This window comes from Palaemon carinicauda, chromosome 33 (genome assembly GCF_036898095.1).
Source record: "Palaemon carinicauda isolate YSFRI2023 chromosome 33, ASM3689809v2, whole genome shotgun sequence".
NCBI classification, from domain to species: Eukaryota; Metazoa; Arthropoda; class Malacostraca; order Decapoda; family Palaemonidae; genus Palaemon; species Palaemon carinicauda.
This window is the reverse complement of record NC_090757.1, coordinates 5,581,090-5,601,373: the sequence shown is the minus strand read 5'-3', so window position 1 is coordinate 5,601,373 and position 20,284 is coordinate 5,581,090. Positions and strand designations below refer to the sequence as shown.

The 20,284-nt window shown below is 40.5% G+C and overlaps 1 protein-coding gene across 2 annotated transcripts in view; it reads right to left on the bottom strand.

The window, feature by feature from the left end:
- Nucleotides 1–20,284, bottom strand: part of LOC137625826 (ribosome quality control complex subunit NEMF-like) — a 143,917-nt gene that overhangs the window by 43,967 nt on the left and 79,666 nt on the right. For both annotated transcript variants that reach the window (XM_068356712.1, XM_068356713.1), the window contains exons 11-16: nucleotides 19,168–19,364; nucleotides 8,408–8,588; nucleotides 5,436–5,630; nucleotides 3,822–3,985; nucleotides 2,953–3,058; nucleotides 758–909 (exon numbers count right to left, since the gene is read on the bottom strand). In XM_068356712.1, coding sequence (XP_068212813.1) covers nucleotides 758–909; nucleotides 2,953–3,058; nucleotides 3,822–3,985; nucleotides 5,436–5,630; nucleotides 8,408–8,588; nucleotides 19,168–19,364 — 995 coding nt within the window. The remainder of the gene's footprint in view (nucleotides 1–757; nucleotides 910–2,952; nucleotides 3,059–3,821; nucleotides 3,986–5,435; nucleotides 5,631–8,407; nucleotides 8,589–19,167; nucleotides 19,365–20,284) is intronic.

Here is a 20,284-nt window from a genome sequence, read left to right as displayed (position 1 = left end):
GAAAAATTTTAAACCTGATTTGACATGTTTATAAACTATTTTGCTAAGTAGAGTTAATCAAAACTTCTTTTGTTCTAGGTATCTTAGGGAGGATAGATGTGAGCAAGGCAAGAGAGCGTGCTAGAAATAGGCATGAATGGCGAGCGATTGTGACGCAGTTCCGGTAGGCCCTGCTGCTGCCTCCGATGACTTAGATGACCGCGGAGGTAGCAGCAGTAGGGGTTTCAGCATTATGAAGCTTCATCTGTGGTGGATAATGTGGGAGGGTGGGCTGTGACACCCTAGCAGTACCAGCTGAACTCGGCTGAGTCCCTTGTTAGGCTGGGAGGAACGTAGAGAGTAGAGGTCCCCTTTTTGTTTTTGTTTCTTTGTTGATGTCGGCTACCCCCCAGAATTGGGGGAAGTGCCTTGGTATATGTATGTATGTATGTATCTCAGGGAGGAAGTGATACATAGAGACATGATAAGTCATGGGTAGGAACTAAACCCTTACCATGATGTGATGTCTCATAAGGTGGCACAACACTAACATTTAGCTGTATGCCCCACACGTTCCTTAGAATACTGTACCTGATGACTCAACCAAGTTAAAAGAAATAGGCATGCAATTATTTATAAACATTTTTTAATTCATCATCATCATTTCCTCCTACGTCTATTGATGCAAAGGGCATCGGTTCGATTTCGCCAGTCGTCACTATCTTGAGCTTTCTATAAATACCACTACAAAGGAAGAAAATCTGACTACTGTACATACCTTTGCTCTGTTTACTTTCTTTGTTTTTAGTTTTGCTTAGTAGGACAGGCTGATTATCCCCAAGAAACACAATACTTTCTCCTTCATCTACACCCTCTGAATGTTGAGAATGTTGTGATGTAACTGATACTGTACGGGGACGCAATGCAAACCTGTAAGTCAAATAAACTTAATAAATAAACATATCTATACTTTTTGAAATGTTCATATGTATTAATTTAAATCTTATTTTCCCAACAAATATACAAGTAAATTATTTCTTTCTATATTTTTCACACCCCACAGAGGGAAGACATTTTGATATAGAAAAAATTGGTTTTGACAAAGGAAAAACCTTTTCTTGGGGAGGTGCTGTCTGAAAATCTACACAGTAACAGGGAATCTGATACGACTGTCCTAGCCTTTCAAAGGGAAGTACTTGGAAACCATACAGCACAATAACACCAAACCAGTGAATAACATCTCTTTCATTTAACGGTAAATCTTGATCACTTATTATAAATAAACAATAAAGATAATTTCTGAGATTAGGACATCCCTTGAGAAGAAAAAAGATAAAATTGCATAACCATCAAGAATAAAAAGAAATTTACTATAAGTAGCAGGAGAATCAGTCACTGAAAAGATGAGCAGCATCTAGAAGTACGATACAGGAAGAGTTTGGGACAAATTAGTGAGATTACTACGAAAGTACAGTTGAAGATAATGGAAAAGTGGTTGAGAAAAACTAAAATTTTACAATCCGTAAATTTTGCCTTCCTTCAAACAAAATCTATCATGAGATTAGTAACCTTTCATAGAAAAAACATACTAATGGAAGTGTTTATATCATATTTATAAATTATGACGTCATAAAATAAATTATATATAATAACTTTGTATTAAACATGAGTACCTAGAAAAGTAATTATAACATACGCATATCACGGAGGCCGTGGGAACCAGAAAGACTCATTCGCTTTGCTCTTTTTCACTTGTGTTTGTATCTTCTATTCTGAATAACTTTGCTATGGTACACTATAAATTTTCCCTTCTATATTTATTTTTCTTTTCATGTACAATCTTAAATACACTAGATTTTCATTCTTCAAAATGTATAGGAGAGACATGAAACACAGGATCATGTTATAAAATATGAGCAAAATTTGGTGATACGGTGAAACAATAAGCCAGTATAGATACTGAATTAATTTCCAACTGATAAAATAAATGAACAATAGTTTACTAATAAGCTCTCTAGTTTCTGGTAACTGTAGATGGCTAACTTGAAGGTATTCTTAGACACTCTTTCCCCCATATTGACACCAGGACTCCAATAAATTGACCCTCTGGGGATCCTGGCCATAAAAAAGTTGCTATGAGGCTCTTGACTTACAAACTTCTTTGCGGTGCGCAATGACGTGTTAACCCACTTTGTTCAATTTCATATCGTATTATTATTATTATCATTATTCCTTGCTAAGCTACAACCCTAGTTGGAAAAGCAGGATGCTATAAGCTCAGGGGACAAGAACAGTAACAACATTCAAATAAATATCTCCTTTATAAATTATAAAAACTGTAACAAAACAAGAGGAAGAGAAATAAGATAGAATAGTGTACCTGAGTGTACCCTCAAACAAGAAAACTCTAATCCAAGACAGTGGAAGACCATGGTACAGAGGCTAACTAAAAAAGATAGAAAGAAACTGAAAATAATTTCTATACAGAAAGTCCTCAACTTAAAAACCTAGTTCCAAGAACCTGTTTGTAAGTCCAAATTTTATTGTGTCAAATTTTGTTAAATTTTGGCCTAGGGTAGACTTCGCCTAACTCACATGCCTATGATTTTCAGCTGCAAAAGTCAACAAACATTCCCGCTTCATAATGCAAATATCGTCTTGCTTACTGCAATAAATCATATATTGTTTAATCATAGTATTTCATTGTGAAATTTTGATACAATATCTGACTTTTATGATTTCAGTTGGATTTGTGTTTGTATCTCCGAATGTTTTTAAGTAGAGGACATTCTATGTAGCTCCATGAATAGCACAAAGCACAACATTGGATTCTCATAGGGTTAAAGGGAGTTTTTTTTATTAAAAATAACAGACTTCAGTAGAATAAACCAAATTAAAACCAATATCACTTCCAAGTAAATTTTAGAATGTACTTCTAAATCTTTAGCAGTGAAATACTTTTACTGTACTTACTGGTCTCCTGTAATATGAGTCATTTCAACGACTGTATCAGGAAATTCTACAAGTTCTTTCTCATCAGTATTTTTGGCTATTTCCTCTTCAGACTCCTTTCCAACATCTGAAAATCACAAACCTTATAACAAAACACTTGAATTTACCATAAAGATTTGAAATACAAGCTAGAAACAAGTAAGATTAATCAATAGTTCATATTAAACAAGTCTCCATTCTATTATTGAAAATCAGCCTACCATAAAACAAATCAATGCGTAATATGTTTGTAGGAATATCATAATTTTACAAGGTAATTTAATGAAAACACTCAATTCACAATTATCAATTCTTATATGGCTAGCCCAAAAACATGCGAATTGAAAATCAGAACAGAAGAAGTTGGCAAGATAGGTGGGGAAAAGACTATAAGGGATGAGAGGTAAAAGGCTAAATAAATTTCAATTTTAGTCCAAGTAAAAAAAAAAAAAGAAATAAATGGCTTGAAGTCTTAATGATAGCACTTGAAAGTACAGTAATATAATGCAAGCACGAGCACCCTGAGACTGTGCACCAGTCCTGGAGGGACAAAACAAGGGCCATGGCTACAGATCAGGTGTCGCTTGCAATCACCGCTTGTCGTTGACTACCTCGTTAACAAATGTAACAGCGGTTCCAGGTCCGCTGAAGACATTTCCCTATTTAAAAGGACAATAGGTTTGTATCCCAAACAAACAAACAATTGCAAGAAGTATGCAGGAATCTAGAAATTCAAGTGTCTTTACATTTGAGTCCTGACAATCACATGAGTTCTAACTCTCATTCAACTTTTAAATTGGATGGTAATTTTTTTTTAAAATTTTGAAATTATTTTATCATGCCTTTCTTACCTAAAGTTGTGGGTGATTCATCTATAGATTTCATTTCTGAGGAATCATCATCTTTTTCATCCAATGGGATGTCAATATCTTCCTCAGCATTAATAGATAAGTTTCTCAAAGATTCCTTGATGTCATCGTTTTCAAGAGTACGCACTTTTCTTTCGCCTTCATGTCTGAAAAAAATTCCCGTAAGAATCCATAAGTTTAAAATGTCAGAAATCAAAAGTTTCATTATGATATACAAGCCTACCACAAATCAAAATAAAATCATATTAGCATAACTATTTCAGTGATAATTCTTAAGAGAAGTTTAAACAGAAAGATACCACAAAGGTATGAAGTAAGTGACACCAATGATAGAATAAATGCATGTGAATGTCTGTATAAAAGGCCATCTGTGAAATGGAATACACACACAAACACTTCTAAATGACAAGTGGAAAACACAAGAATGGCGGAAGGAGGAAGTGAGGAAAAACTGTCTACTAAGGGTTATTAAGGAGCTGAAGTTGTTATTGCTATAACTTTCCTGATGCTACCCTATTTCATTTCAAGTTATAAAAAAAATAGCATTATGAGTAAGAAGAAAAGAAGTGGAAATAATAATATATGCAACTACTTTCTTTGTATGTAATTCACCATTATTCCAATTTTACTTTCATAATTTTCCTAAACAATTCCTTGTGTAAAAAAAACTGACAAAGTAAAAGACTTGCATATGGTAACAAAGGTAAGTTATTTCGTGAAAGTTTGAATCACAACCTGGCCTAAAGTCCAGTTTTCCATGAATTAAATATTTCTTTCTCTGCTTTCCATTTCTTGTGTAACAGTATAATGTTCTAAAATAAATACTATTAAAATTATACTATGTACGTTGTTTTCTACCCTCTCGACTATAATCATCAATAAAAACTGAGCTCTAACATCAGTTGGATAAACAGAATGCTAAAATTCCAATGTTGCCAATAGAGAAAGCTACTCAGTATGGAAAAAATAAAAAAACTACTGATGGAAAAATAAAGACAACAGCAATATGGTTTTGAAAATGATCATATATAGACTGAAAATAAAAGAAGGAAAAACAGATCAAAGATTAAGATGATAATACTGTAAACCACCTGACATCCTTGGTCCTTGTAATAAACCTGCCTAACACACTCCTTGAAGCACAAAAACAAGAGGAAGCACAAAATGGCAGAAAAAGTGTTTGAGTGTACCCTCATGCAAAAAAAAAAAAAAAACTTTAACCCAGGCACTGATACTACCTACATTGATCCAATTATTCTTAAAAGTTATCTAAAATATACTACTAATAAAATCAATATAAAAATTACTTCAAAAGATTTTAACAAGCTGTATAATGCAATTATTAAATCATGTGATAAATGGTAGCACATGTATGTCAAAACAGATTCAGTTGAAAGATAAATACAATTTCAGTCAATTAGTATAACCAAACTACCATCAGCAATTACAGACCACTCAAAATGCCAAAGAATCCAGTTAAAGTTGGGGAAGAAATCAATATAAACATTTATATATAGTTGGTTACCAATAATCTTAAAGCTTGTACCTCGTTAATGAAACAATGTAATAAAATACTGACAATGAATAAACACATACCTTGCAATAGAATCCTCCTCTAATCTGAACAAGAAGCCAAATCCATATACAAGATGGGATGGAGGTAAGAAAGTCTTTTTCCCACGAACCATGAAAGCTCCAGTAGTGAGGTATTCACCTGTTGGAGCAGTTTTGCTAACCTGATCACCCCATACCCACCAGGCAGATGTTACAACTTTTTCGTCCCATGCACGGCTGAAAATAAAAACCATTTATTTTATTTTTATATCTATAGCTGTCCATAAAATTTAACGAACAAGAGTTTCACTGCTGTCAGATCTAAAAGAACTGTTGGGAAGCTAAATAGGCAAATATAACATCCATTTTTAAACTGCCAAAGTTTATCAATTTAGTTGAATATCTGAAGAAACAGAATTGTGCAAAGTGTTGTTTACCAAATAACTATCAGAAAAAAAGCCTTTTATCATTATAATACCTATCCTTTTGAACCTGATTCATTTAAATCATTAATATGATAGCTGTGGTAGGTAGCCTGCCTGACTATATCACCAGAGTTGAGAGGGAAATACCTTAAAATCAGGATTTCTTCTCAAAAACTCCTGCCGACAGTGAGGTCACTGCAGAATCAATGGGTAGCCTCAGATATGTAGAATGTCCTCTGCTGAGAAAGGAGGCAGGTTCTTGCTTGACCATTCAGACAGCAGAGAACTCTCGAACTCATAGATCTGATTGTAACTGAGCCTAGTGTCACACGAGTCAGATCCAACCCTAGTGGCTGTAGGGAGGGCCTCGATCTTTTGGGAGCGCTGAAGAGCCAATCAGCAACAAAAGATCTTCCCTTAACAGATATCACAGTTGCCTCCCCCAAAGTATGCACTTAAGAATGGGGGCAATGACGTCCACAAAGGAACACACTAACTCGGTTCTCCTCCTTCGCTGATACCATACAAGGTCGGGCACCTTTGGAGGCATTGCTCTCAGAGCCACCACCTGATTTGAAAAGGCAGAGGGCTTGACAGATCACTAGGGAGATCATTCCTTCCTGATTGAGTATGTATGCTACAGACTGAGAGTGAAATCAGGGATGCATGCCAATGAAGGACCTTGTAGTAAAAGATCACAATCTCTATGGACAGAGAATCATCTCCAGTACTGACATCTTCAGAGAGAGCAGAAGCACTTCATACCTTCCTCTCAGAGAATTGCACATGTAAGAGAGGTCCCGAGATTTACATTAGGACTGGTCACCAGGTGATCCAGGACCTTGCTCTTGATCAAGAAAACATGTAAAAGCTTCTCTATGGTTGTACAGATGCTTAGAGTGGTCCTTAGTGATGGGATAGTTTTGTTCCCAATTGCGCATGAGTGTGGGAGACTCCCTGCATGTACATAGTAAGTGGCCACGTGACAAATAATTAAGCTCAAGACTATCAGTACTCATAGGAGCTTCTCCCCTAACCCATGATCTTTGAGGAGAAAGCTCACCAGGAGACCAAGGATCGCCTTCACAACCGAGGGAGAGGGTGGAGTCAATCACCCAACCGCCAAAGTGCATTTTCTGCCCCTTACGGGGCACTGGTATAAGGAGCCTGGGCTCCTTTGCTTCAGCATGAGCTACCTTCCCTAGAAGGGTAGGTAGCCAGAAGTACACCCTCTCTCTCTCATGAACAAGAAGAGAGATTGCCAAGGGCCTCACTAGTCTCTTTGCAATTGGTCTTCCTGGGCATCTTTTTCTTCTTAACATTAGAAGAAGTCATCAGAATCAGAACAAGAATTGGAAGAGGAGGAGCAAGAATGTTTCTTCCCCTTACCACCCATCTCCAGCGTTGAAGTCTGGCCGAACAACGACGATGCTCCCTAATAGGAAGATGCCAGAAAGGCATCTTGAACAGCAACATGACCTAAAGGTAAACAATCACTGGATACACATCCTACGATGCATCCACAGATATCACAGGAATCAGGGTCATAAACTAAAGAATTGCCTTCAACATCCTGGTGGTCATCAAAGCCTCCTTCAGCCTTCCCACAGACAGAATACCAGTGATGCCCAATGCAGGCTACAACCTCCTCGGGTAAAATTTGTCAGTCTGCACTGCTACAAGAGAACTTTGGCAAGAGGCAAAGGAATATTTGCTTCACCAGGGGATGATACTCCCAAACCCTTCCCATAGAACGATCGGAGTGCAATAGAAGGTCTTCTTTCCCAAATGAGTACTTCCCAAGGACCACGACAGAGTAGAACCTGGAGGAGGCAGAGAGTTGGGTTCCACCAGGAGAGTTATAAAAATGTTTCTTCAGCATCAACTTTAGAGTTCCCATATTTGACAGCAAAGAATCTTGCTTATGGCTTTTCTTCTTAGCAAACTCTTCCCACTACAGAGGCAGTCATGAAAGGCACTGATCACAGGGAGACAATAGCAAACAGTCATGCCTCCTTCAAAGCACACGCAAAAGAAGGTGATCAACAGTAACCTCTGACATAAATCTGCCACAATGCCTACCTTACCAGGCCACAATGTCATTTTGCTAGTTGTTAACACCCACAAACACTGAGATGAAAATTAATAAAGACTGAATCTGAGAAGCAACAAGAGTACCCAAAGTCAAAAGTGACTAATCATGCTGATGGACAGTTGGATGGAGTTTCTCCACATCAACAATCAGTAGTTATAATTACCTTGTTAATGATTTAATGGTTGTTCCAACTTGCACTGAAGTCATAATCCTATTTAATGGCCAACTAATTTTTCTTTGCGGCAGCAGACTAGTTAGTGCAGGTTTATACTAAAAATATTTGAGTATAAAGTACCTATACTATTCATTAGTACTGTACCTTCCTAACCCTAGGTACAATAACAGATGAAATACCGATTCCAATTGCGTAAAGAATTCTATGCTTTACAGAAATTTAAAACATTCTAGCATACAGGAGCATATACAATGAGTACAACCAGTTATGGCTAAACATCTATATGAATAATAGTAACGTATGCATAAAATGTTCTTACCTGTAACAAAGAGCCATAATACCCGCTTCATGTAACGTCTTGGGAGGAATTTCATTGCCACTAGGGTTCTTAATGATGACGCTTGCAGCACCATGTAAGTCAGCATGAACATATGCATCACGAGGACGCAAATGACGTTTTACAACCATTTCATTCATTTGGCTATCTCGACCAGCAATTACTGTAAGGAGAAATATACATTCTATTTTAGTTCCATGGTAAAATTTCTATATTCTTCTCTTGTTAAAAAATTCTATTAAAACACTCAGGTTTGCAATCTTTTCAGACAGGATTCTACTTCACTGAGTTTTTTTTACTCAAAGATATAATTTCTCAAAGTTTTCTCTCTATATATACTTTGTTCTAGAAAACCTTTTCCTCCCTAAAATACTTAATTTTCACTACAGCTATTTTAATACTTTCTGCCTTTTTTCTAGCTTTTTTTATCATTCCTCTTATACTGTAAGCTTCTATATAATTTTGCAACTACTATACAATGTTAAAAATTTTCACATGACCAAACTACATCAAAATATCTAGATTATTCTTTTCACCTATGCTGATAAATATCCAGTTACCTACTTATAAATAATCTTGTTTAAAATTCAAGTAATCTATAACAATAGTGTTGGTGCCAGGAAAAAAGTAAAGTACAGTATATCGTAAAATGAGTTAATAACCCTATGAATATTCTAAGTTGAATAAATGACCTTTTAGTCTCCCTTGAGACAATTTTCTATTTTATGCTCTGAAAGCTCTTTAAGAAAAATTTTATTTTTATTAGTAAAATAAATTTTTGAATATACTTACCCGATAATCATGTAGCTGTCAACTCCGTTGCCCGACAGAATTCTATGGAGGGATACGCCAGCTATCACAATACTAGAAGGGGGTGTACTTACCAGCGCCACCTGTGGCCAGGTACTCAAGTACTTCTTGTTGACACCTCCTCAATTATTCCTCGGTCCACTGGTTCTCTATGGGGAGGAAGGGAGGGTCGATTAAATCATGATTATCGGGTAAGTATATTCAAAAATTTATTTTACTAATAAAAATAACATTTTTCAATATTAAACTTACCCGATAATCATGTAGCTGATTCACACCCAGGGGGGTGGGTGAAAACCAGTGTACAAGATTAAAGGATAGCTAAGTATCCCATATTTCATATAACAGTTATCTCAAATAACAATGAAATAATAAGTACCTGGTAAGGAAGTCGAATTGAACCGTTACTCTGCCTCTTTTTTAAGTTCGTCTTCCTTACTGAGCGCAGCGTTCCTCTTGGAGGCTGAATCAACCCAAAGGTGCCAAAGTATATGGGGTTGCAACCCCTACTAAAGGACCTCTACAAAACCTCTAACCCAGGCGCTTCTCAAGAATGAATAGACCACCCGCCAAATCAAAAGGATGCGGAAGGCTTCTTAGCCTACCGTAACAACCATAAAAACAACAATAAAAGCATTCAAGAGAAAGGTTAAAAAAAGGTTATGGGATTAAGGGAATGTAGTGGCTGAGCCCTCACCTACTACTGCACTCGCTGCTACGAATGGTCCCAGGGTGTAGCAGTTCTCGTAAAGAGACTGGACATCTTTCAGATAAAATGATGCAAACACTGACTTGCTCCTCCAATAGGTTGCATCCATTATGCTCTGCAGAGAACGGTTTTTATTAAAGGCCATCGAAGTAGCTACGGCTCTTACTTCGTGGGTCCTTACCTTCAGCAATGCAAGGTCTTCCTCCTTTAAGTGAGAGTGGGCTTCTCTAATCAGAAGCCTTATATAATATGAAACCCCATTCTTGGACATGGGCCTCGAAGGTTTCTTGATGGCACACCATAAGGCTTCTGACTGTCCTCGAAGAGGTTTAGACCTCTTAAGATAAAATTTGAGAGCTCTGACAGGGCAAAGAACTCTCTCTAGTTCGTTACCTACCATGTTGGAGAGGCTAGGTATTTCAAACGATCTAGGCCAAGGACGTGAAGGAAGTTCGTTCTTTGCTAGGAATCCAAGCTGAAAAGAACATGTTGCAGATTCGGTCGTGAAACCAATGTTCTTGCTGAAGGCATGAACCTCACTGACTCTCTTAGCTGTTGCAAGGCAGACGAGAAAAAGAGTCTTGAGGGTAAGGTCCTTGAAGGAAGCTGACTGGAGAGGTTCGAACCTAGGTGACATAAGGAACCTTAAGACTACGTCTAGGTTCCAGCCTGGAGTGGATAGACGACGCTCTTTAGACGTCTCAAAAGACTTAAGAATGTCTTGAAGGTCCTTGTTGGAAGAAAGGTCCAAACCTCTGTGGCGGAGAACTGAAGCCAACATACTCCTATACCCTTTAATCGTAGGGGCTGAAAGGGATCTCTCATTCCTAAGATGTAGAAGGAAGTCAGCTATTTGGGTCACAGAGGTATTGGTAGAGGATATTGAATTGGCTCTACACCAGCTTCGGAAGACCTCCCACTTAGACTGGTAGACTCTACGAGTGGAAACCCTTCTCGCTCTGGCAATCGCACTGGCTGCCTCCTTCGAAAAGCCTCTAGCTCTAGCGAATCTTTCGACAGTCTGAAGGCAGTCAGCCGAAGAGCGTGGAGGTTTGGGTGCAACCTGTCTACGTGAGGTTGACGTAGAAGGTCCACTCTTAGAGGTAGAGTCCTGGGGATGTCGACTAGCCATTGAAGTACCTCTGTGAACCATTCTCTTGCAGGCCAAAGGGGAGCAACCAGCGTCAGCCGTGTCCCTTGGTGCGAGAGGAATTTCTGCAGAACTCTGTTTATTATCTTGAACGGTGGGAATGCGTACAGGTCGAGATGGGACCAGTTCAGTAGAAAAGCATCCACATGAACTGCTGCAGGGTCTGGAACAGGGGAACAGTACAGCGGAAGTCTCTTGGTTATGGAGGTGGCAAACAGATCTATGGTAGGTTGACCCCACAAGGTCCAAAGTCTGTTGCACACACTCTTGTGGAGGGTCCATTCCGTGGGAATGACCTGATTCCTTCTGCTTAGGCGATCTGCTGAGACGTTCATATCGCCCTGAATGAACCTCGTGACCAGAGTGAGGTTTAGACCTCTTGACCAAATGAGGAGGTCCCTTGCGATCTCGTATAGGCTCCTCGAATGGGTCCCTCCTTGCTTGGAGATGTAAGCCAAGGCTGTGGTATTGTCTGAGTTCACCTCCACCACTTTGCCTAGCAGGAGGGACTTGAAGTTCAACAGGGCTAAATGAACTGCTAGTAGCTCCTTGCAGTTGATGTGGAGTAATTCCTGTTCTTCGTTCCACGTTCCCGAGCATTCCCGTCCGTTCAAGGTCGCACCCCAGCCCGAGTCCGATGCATCTGAGAAGAGATGAAGATTGGGGGTCTGAATAGCCAACGAAAGACCCTCCCTGAGAAGGAGGTTGTGCTTCCACCACAGGAGAGTGGTCTTCATCTCTTGGGTGATTGGGATAGAGACTGCTTCGAGAGTCGAACCCTTGTCCCAATGAGCAGCAAGATGGAATTGAAGAGGGCGGAGGTGGAGTCTCCCTAGCTCGACGAACAGGGCCAGTGATGAAAGGGTCCCTGTGAGACTCATCCACTGTCTCACCGAGCAACTGCTCCTCTTCAGCATGCTCATGATGCACTCTAGGGCTTGGCTTATCCTGGGGGCCGAAGGAAAAGCCCGAAAATCCTGACTCCGAATCTCCATTCCCAGGTACACAATGGATTGGGAGGGAATGAGTTGAGACTTTTCTATGTTAACTAATAGACCCAGTTCTCTGATTAAGTCTAAAGTCCAATTGAGATTCTCCAGACAGCGACGACTCGTGGAGGCTCTCAACAGCCAGTCGTCCAAGTAGAGGGAGGCTCTGATGTCCGATAAGTGTAGGAATTTTGCTATATTCCTCATCAGATGAGTAAAGACCATAGGAGCTGTGCTTAGGCCAAAACACAGGGCTTGGAATTGGTAGACAACCTTTCCGAAAACGAATCTCAGGAAAGGTTGGGAGTCTGGATGAATAGGAACGTGAAAGTAGGCATCTTTCAAGTCCAACGAGACCATCCAGTCCTCCTGCCTGACCGCTGCTAAGACCGACTTCGTCGTCTCCATCGTGAACGTCTGCTTGGTGACATACGCGTTGAGCGCGCTGACGTCCAGCACCGGTCTCCAACCTCCTGTCTTCTTGGCCACAAGAAAGAGACGGTTGTAGAAGCCCGGGGATTGATGGTCCCGGACTATAACCACTGCCTTCTTCTGCACAAGTAGCGACACCTCCTGGTGCAATGCTAGCCTCTTGTCCTCTTCTTTGTAGTTGGGAGAGAGGTTGATGGGCGATGTGGTCAGAGGTGGTTTGAGGCAGAATGGAATCCTGTAACCGTTCCTCAGCCAACTGACAGACTGGGCGTCTGCACCTCTCTTCTCCCAGGCTCGCCAGAAGATCTTGAGCCTGGCTCCTACTGCTGTCTGGAGATGCGGAGAGTCAGTTTTTACCTTTAGATGTCCTGGAGCCTTTCCTGGACTTGCTCCTGTAAGAGTCTGGACGGGAGCTTCCTCGGCTGGGGGCTCTACCACGAAAGGGCGGTATGAACCTCGTAGCAGGGGTATCAGCCACTGGTGAGCGATAAGTCTTGGGGACTGAGGTAGTAACCTTAGACTTACGAGCCGATGAGGCTACAAGATCGTGTGTGTCCTTTTGTATCAGGGCAGCAGACAAGTCCTTAACCAGCTCTTCAGGGAAGAGGAACTTCGAGAGCGGAGCAAAAAGGAGTTGTGACCTTTGGCAAGGTGTAATGCTGGAGGAAAGGAAGGTACACAGCTGTTCCCTTTTCTTCAAAACCCCTGATACAAACATCGACGCAAGCTCACCAGATCCATCCCTAATGGCCTTATCCATGCAGGACATTAATAGCATGGCAGAATCCTTGTCCGCAGGAGAGGTCTTCTTGCTGAGGGCCCCCAGGCACCAGTCAAGAAAGTTGAACATCTCAAATGCTCTAAACAGTCCTTTCAGTAAGTGATCAAGGTCTGAGAAGGTCCAGCAAACCTTAGAGCGCCTCATTGCAGTTCTCCGAGGCGAGTCCACCAGACTTGAGAAGTCAGCCTGGGCAGAGGCAGGTACTCCCAAGCCTGGTGCTTCTCCTGTGGCATACCAAACGCTCGCTTTCGAAGTGAGCTTGGTCGGCGGGAACATGAAAGAAGTCTTGCCAAGGTGTTGCTTAGACTGCAGCCACTCCCCTAAGATCCTTAATGCTCTCTTAGAGGACCTTGCTAGGACTAGCTTAGTATAGGAGGACTTAGCTTGTTGTATGCCCAGCGAAAACTCAGATGGCGGAGAGCGGGGAATAGCAGAGACAAAGTGGTCTGGGTAAACCTCCCTAAGCAGAACCAAGACCTTACGAAAGTCAATAGACTGTGGAGAAGGCTTGGATTCATCCACGTCTGATGAGGGATCCAGGTGTGCCTCCTCATCATCAGACGCCTCATCACCAGAGTGAAGCGAAGGTATCGGACAAGAATGCTGAACAGCAGAGTCAGAACGAGTAGGAACAATAGTAGTGGTTTCCTCTTCAAATAACTGTTGAGGGAGAACCTGAGGCTCAGACTGCAAAGGCTGAATAGCAGACGAAGCAGAAGGAAGGCGCATGGGTGGAGGAGGCTGACTCCTAGCATGAGTGGTTGAACCCAAGGATTGCGCTTGCTGAGCGGTTGGTGGAAGCGGAGTAGCAAGTTCCTGTTCCTGTGGTGTGAGCGGAGCGTGATGAGGTTGAGGCTGCGCAGAACAAGGTAAATGTCTCGCAAGCTGAGGCTCCTGAGGCGCAAGGCCAAGGTGAAGTGGAGCTTGCCTTGTGGATGGTTGAGCTCGCTGCAGCGAGAGCTGAGGAGACTGACTCATGGACGGGAGAGGTTGTTGTACCTCAGCCAAGAGTTGCACCACTGGTGGAGCAGCAAAGGGAGGCGGAGGAAGAGAGGTATAATCCTCCTGATCCCATAGCAAAGGTTGCCTTAAAGAAGGCGGAGGCTGAACACCACTGGGAACAGCAAACTCAGACCGTGGCTCAACATCGTACGCCTGGCAGGTGGTACTGCGATCAGGCGGAGCGAGCGCAGGTGGAGGGAGTGTAGGCGGAGGCGGAGGTGCAACACTCTCAGCCCGACACTCACGCATCAAGTCCGAAAGCTGTGCTTGCATGGACTGTAGTAGAGTCCACTTAGGGTCGGCAGAAACTACAGTAGGCTGAGGTAAAGCCTTAACAGTCGAGCTCTGTTGTGGCAGAACCTTACTCCTCTTGGGCGGAGTGCAGTCGACAGATGACTGCGGCGAGTCAGAGCTGAGCCAATGACTGCAACCTGGCTGAGCACTCGCGGACTGGACTCTGCGTTTAAGTGGTCTCGAGACCTGAGACCAACGTTTCTTCCCTGACAGATGATCAGCGGACGAGAAAAAGACGGGCTCAATCGTCTGCGGGTGGGAGTGACGGTCTTTGGAAGACACGCCCGCAACCACCGAGGATACTTCTGTGCGCCTAACAAGGCCTGCCGAACCCTTATGCCCTTCGACATTGCTTCTCCCCTGGGCATGGGAGCTTGCAAGAGGTCCCGGACTGGGAGGACGACTGGCTCGCACAGAAGAATCCTCACGCACCACACTGGCACTGACACTAGCACTTGGCACTGCACTGACACTAGCACTCGTCACAGCACTGGCACTAACTCCACCCACTGCACTCTTGACCTTAAGTTCCTTAACTTCGGCCATCAGAGACTTATGGTCACTTACCACTGACTCTACTTTATCGCCTAAGGCCTGAATAGCACGCAAAACAACAGACATATCAGGCGGAGGGCAAACAGTAGGTTCGGGGGTAGCCACTACAGGGGTAGGAAAAGGTAGGGGATCATGAGGTGAGGAAAACAGTGAAGAGTGAGAAGAACTCCTCCTAACTCTACCTCTCTCTAACTTAGATGAATATTTTAAAAGACGGACAAATTCCAGTTCCGAAAGTCCGGCGCATTCCTCACATCGGTTTTCTAACTGACAGGGCCTGTCCCTACAGTCAGAACAAGCGGTGTGAGGATCTACCGAGGCCTTCGGAATACGCCTATTGCAAGACCTACATCGTCTATGGGAGGGGGCTTGCGAAATGTCAGACATCTTGAATCCAAAGAGTTAGCCAAAGGGGTTTTCAAAATCAAGCAAAAGATCGTTAACCGTTAATCAGGACTATATAAAAGCTATCTAGCTAATATAAGAAGGTTTCCAGTAATGCGACAGCCGAAATCTGAGAGAATACTTCACCAATTAGCCGTGAACAAACTCGAAGATCATAAGCGTATCCCAGAACGTCTTGCCGGAAGCACGACAGAGGAATAATTGAGGAGGTGTCAACAAGAAGTACTTGAGTACCTGGCCACAGGTGGCGCTGGTAAGTACACCCCCTTCTAGTATTGTGATAGCTGGCGTATCCCTCCATAGAATTCTGTCGGGCAACGGAGTTGACAGCTACATGATTATCGGGTAAGTTTAATATTGAAAATTACATTTTACACTTAGCTTTTATTTCATTTCCCCTACAAACAGGGAAGTACCCAAGTCAAAGTACAGTACTGTATACATAAAGAGTGCATTTAAAATAAATAACTTTTTTATCCTAACAGGACTGAGAAATTACTAAGATCATTGCTCTTAGATTAAAAAGATTTTTTTCATTTCCAATCATCCTTATCTATAATGTATATTTTTGCAAATCAGATAACATTTAAATCTTAACAATTTCCACCACAACAGGGTACCGTCTTATATACAGTATCAGACCCAAAAAGAACCTGAAATTAAGTGGCTTACAGAATCCCACATGTCAATGGGGAATAGCAGACAGTACTGTAAAGTATACTCGCCTAGCCTAGTCTACCACTAAATATTTTTCATTTGAAATTTTTGTGTGTAAAGTTATATTGAAAGTATCGCTAATCTATCTATTTAGCAAGGCCCTTAATCCAACTTTTGGTGGTAGCCGACATCAAATAAAGAACAAAGGGGAAACTTTTCTTCTCTTAGCTCCTCCCAGCCTGATGATGGATTCAGCCAAGTTTGGATGCTACTGCTAGGGTGCCACAGCCTACACTCCAACATTATTCACCAAAAATGAAGCTTCATATGTTGAATCCCCCACTGCTGCTACCTCAGTAGTCACCAAGGCAACCGGAGAAAGCAGCAGGGCCTATTGGAACTGCATCACAATCGTTTGCCATTCATTCCTATTTCTAGCACGCTCTTTTGCCTCTCTCACATCTATCCTCCTATCACCTGCAGCTTTCTTCACTCCATCTATCCACCCAAACCTTGGCCTTCCTTTAGTACTTGCATTCATCACCTTCTTCAATAGACGGCCATTTTCTATTATCTCTACATGGCCAAAACACCTCAACACATTTATATCCACTCAAGCCGCTAATTCATTTCTTACACCCATTCACAACCTTACTAATTCGATCCTAACCCCATCCAATTGAAATACACCAGCCATTCTCCGCAGACACTTTCTCTCAAACACATTGAAATTATGTCGCTCTGTCAACTTTCATTCCCCACAACTCCGATCCATACATCACAGTTGGTACAATCACTTTCTCATACAGAACTCTTTACATTCATGCCTAACCCTTTATTCTTTACCACTTCCTTCACTGCCCCCAACACTTTACATTCATCATTCATTCTATGACGTATATCTGCTTCCACTCCACCATTTGCAGCAACAACAGACCCCAAGTGCTTAAAACTCTACATTCAACATGACATTCAACCTAACACCACACTCCCTTCTTTTGCATCTCTTGACATTACTCTTATCAACATTAACTCTCAATTTCCTTCTCTCACTCACCCTCCCAAATTCTGTCACTAATTGACCCACCTTCACCTCCGAGTCTGCAACCAATACAGCATCATTCGCATAGAACAAGGAATTCACCTCCCAGTCACGATCACTCTCATCTATCAATTTATACACTCGACCAAGCACTCAAGGATTCACCTCTCTCACAACTCCATCAACAAACAAATTGAACCACCATGTCGACATCACACACCCATCTCAGCCACACTCTCACTGGGAGCCAGTCGCTCACTTCATTTCCTATCCTATCACATACCCTACTGCCTATGTATGAACTCTTCACTGCTTGCAACAACCTTCCACGACTTCCATATACCTCACAACATTCCACATCGCTTCCCTATCAACTCTATCATAATCCTTCTCTAGATCCTTAATTGCAACATACACATCCTTACCTTTTGCTAAATATTTCTGGCATATCTGCCTAATTGTAAAAATTCGAAACATACATCAACTTACCTCTTCTAAAACCACCCTGTACTTCTAAGATTGAGTCCTCTGTTTTATCCTTAATCCTATTAATTAGGACTCTACCATACACTTTTCAAACCACACTCAGCAAACTAATACCACTTGAATTACAACTCATGCACATCTCCCTTACCTTTATATACCAGTATAATACATGCACAAATCCAGTCCACAGGTACCACTGACAACAAGCATATATCAAACAATCTCACCAACCATTCCAGTACAGTCACACACCCTTCCTTTAACATCTGAACCCTCACTCCATTCATACCAGGTACTTTTCCAGCTCTCGTTTTATCTAGTGCTCTCTTCACTTCCTCTCTTGTAATCTCTCTATCATTCTCCTCTCCCATCACTAGCACTTCAATACATACAACAATATTTACAGTATATCTGCCTACCTATTCTTATCCTTAACATTCAGCAACCTTTCAAAATATTAAGCCACCTTTTCTTTGCCTGCTCTCCTTTCAACAACCTTACAAAATCAGACCTTTATTATTTGATGCAAAAAGCTCTTCATACATTTCATGAAGCTCAGTGTTCATGTTTGTTATAAAGATTCTAGTTTTGAATCTTGTGAGTCTGCTTTGGCTTTGTTGTGGGTGTCATATAGCCCATGCAATAATGAAGTTAAGAACAGACTAAAACATTTCTTGGGCACATTGAAATGAAAATTATGGTATTTTCAGTAGTATTTTTTGTGAATGTTAGTGAAATTTCATTCAATAACTACCGCATTTGCGTGTTACACATTTTGGAACTGTTGTGAAAAGGTATACGAATGTATCCTACTGCTTACATAAATAAAAAATGTGTTGGGATATAGAAATCATTCTTATTTATCTATTTTCATAGAATCAAATATATACTATCAGGTATAAAAGGAAATGGATGAAACAATGTAAAAGGCAGAAAGTAATGCAATTGGGGCCAAAGGAAAAAAAAAAATTCAAGACCATTTACAGACTGCTACACAAAGGTACAACCTACATGTTAATCTCCTACCGGGTCAAATTAGTATAAACATGTCTAAATGCATTTATATTTGTAAAAGTTTTGCTCTTCCTCATGTAACCCTGTACCTTTTAACATAGTTTTTATTATTTTGAAAAACTTACTTGAAAGTTTTCCAGTTTTGCAATTTAGTTATTTGTCTTATATACATATATCTTTTCTTCACCATTACAGATGTTTACTTTAAGAAGAGAGCAAAAGTATTCTTTGCCAATTTCTTGCCTCAAATGTGATCTAGATCAACAACTAACCAAAAGACCACTATTATGTTCCTTATCTTCTCAGTTAGATATCAATATACTGTACCAAACTGCAGTCAAGAAAGAAAACCAAATAAGCCAAAAAGTATACAAACTGTGAAGGCTACTTTTATAAAACTCACTTATAAAACTCACCTAAATAGTTTTCTGATGATATAAACCAAAGGAACTTCTCAAACCAATGAACTTTTCTTGCTTTGTTAATATTTGTAATTGCAGCAACTTCCTTTAAAGTTTGGCGTGTCTTTTTTTCAGCAGACTGCAATGCCTTTTCAGATGCACTTATGGTCTTCTGTTCCTTTTTGGCAGCTTGTCGCTTTTGATCAAAATACCTGTTTCAACAGCATAACTTTCTTAGTCATATGAAAATTACACAGAAAATTATATGGGCAGAAAATGTTGACATGAGCTAGATTGAATTTTAGGAATCTTTAAAAAATATATTTTCTTCTTAAAACCTCTTTGAAAAACCAAAATACACAAAGCATTCTTCACCCACCACAAAACTAGTGATGTAAAAAGGACTATATATATATAGATATAGTATAAAACTTTTATGGTATTTCATAGATGCAAACCTCTTTATTTCGTCTCATGTCTTAAGATTCTTAAACTAGCAAAGCAATGGTTATCAATATGTGGGGCTATCCCTAGTAAAGAATGGTCACTAATTATTATAGTTATTACAAGAAAAGCTGCAATCCTAGCTGGTAATACATGCATGCTACACGCACGCCATACAACCATAATAGGAAAAGCAGCTCTGTACAGAAAAAAAGAGGAAATAAAATTCAAAATAAAAAAAACAAATAACATAAACTATGATATGAGACATATCAATCTGCTCAATAGAAAAGTATCTGACCAATTTTGAACTTCAACTTTTTAATAGGATGATCATTCCACATTTTGGTCACAGATGGAATAAAATATCTAGAATACTATTAATCCTTAGAGCCTGTAAGTAAAGGTAAGACAATAAAATTAAAGACAAAGGATAGTAAAATTATGAAAACTTCCAAACCGCATTCATTCCTAGATTCTAGTCTATATACCAGAGTTTATTACCAATCGAGGGGAAATCTTTGAATTCCCATAAGATTATATAGTCTGAGCTTTTATATAGTAAAAGCTAAGTGAAATGGCACTGGAAAGGCATAGCATGAATTCATTGAGGCCTTATGCATCTCGTGGGTGCCAGATAATTAAGTAAGTAGAAGCAAGTAAATATTCACTTAGGTTGGAAGTTGTG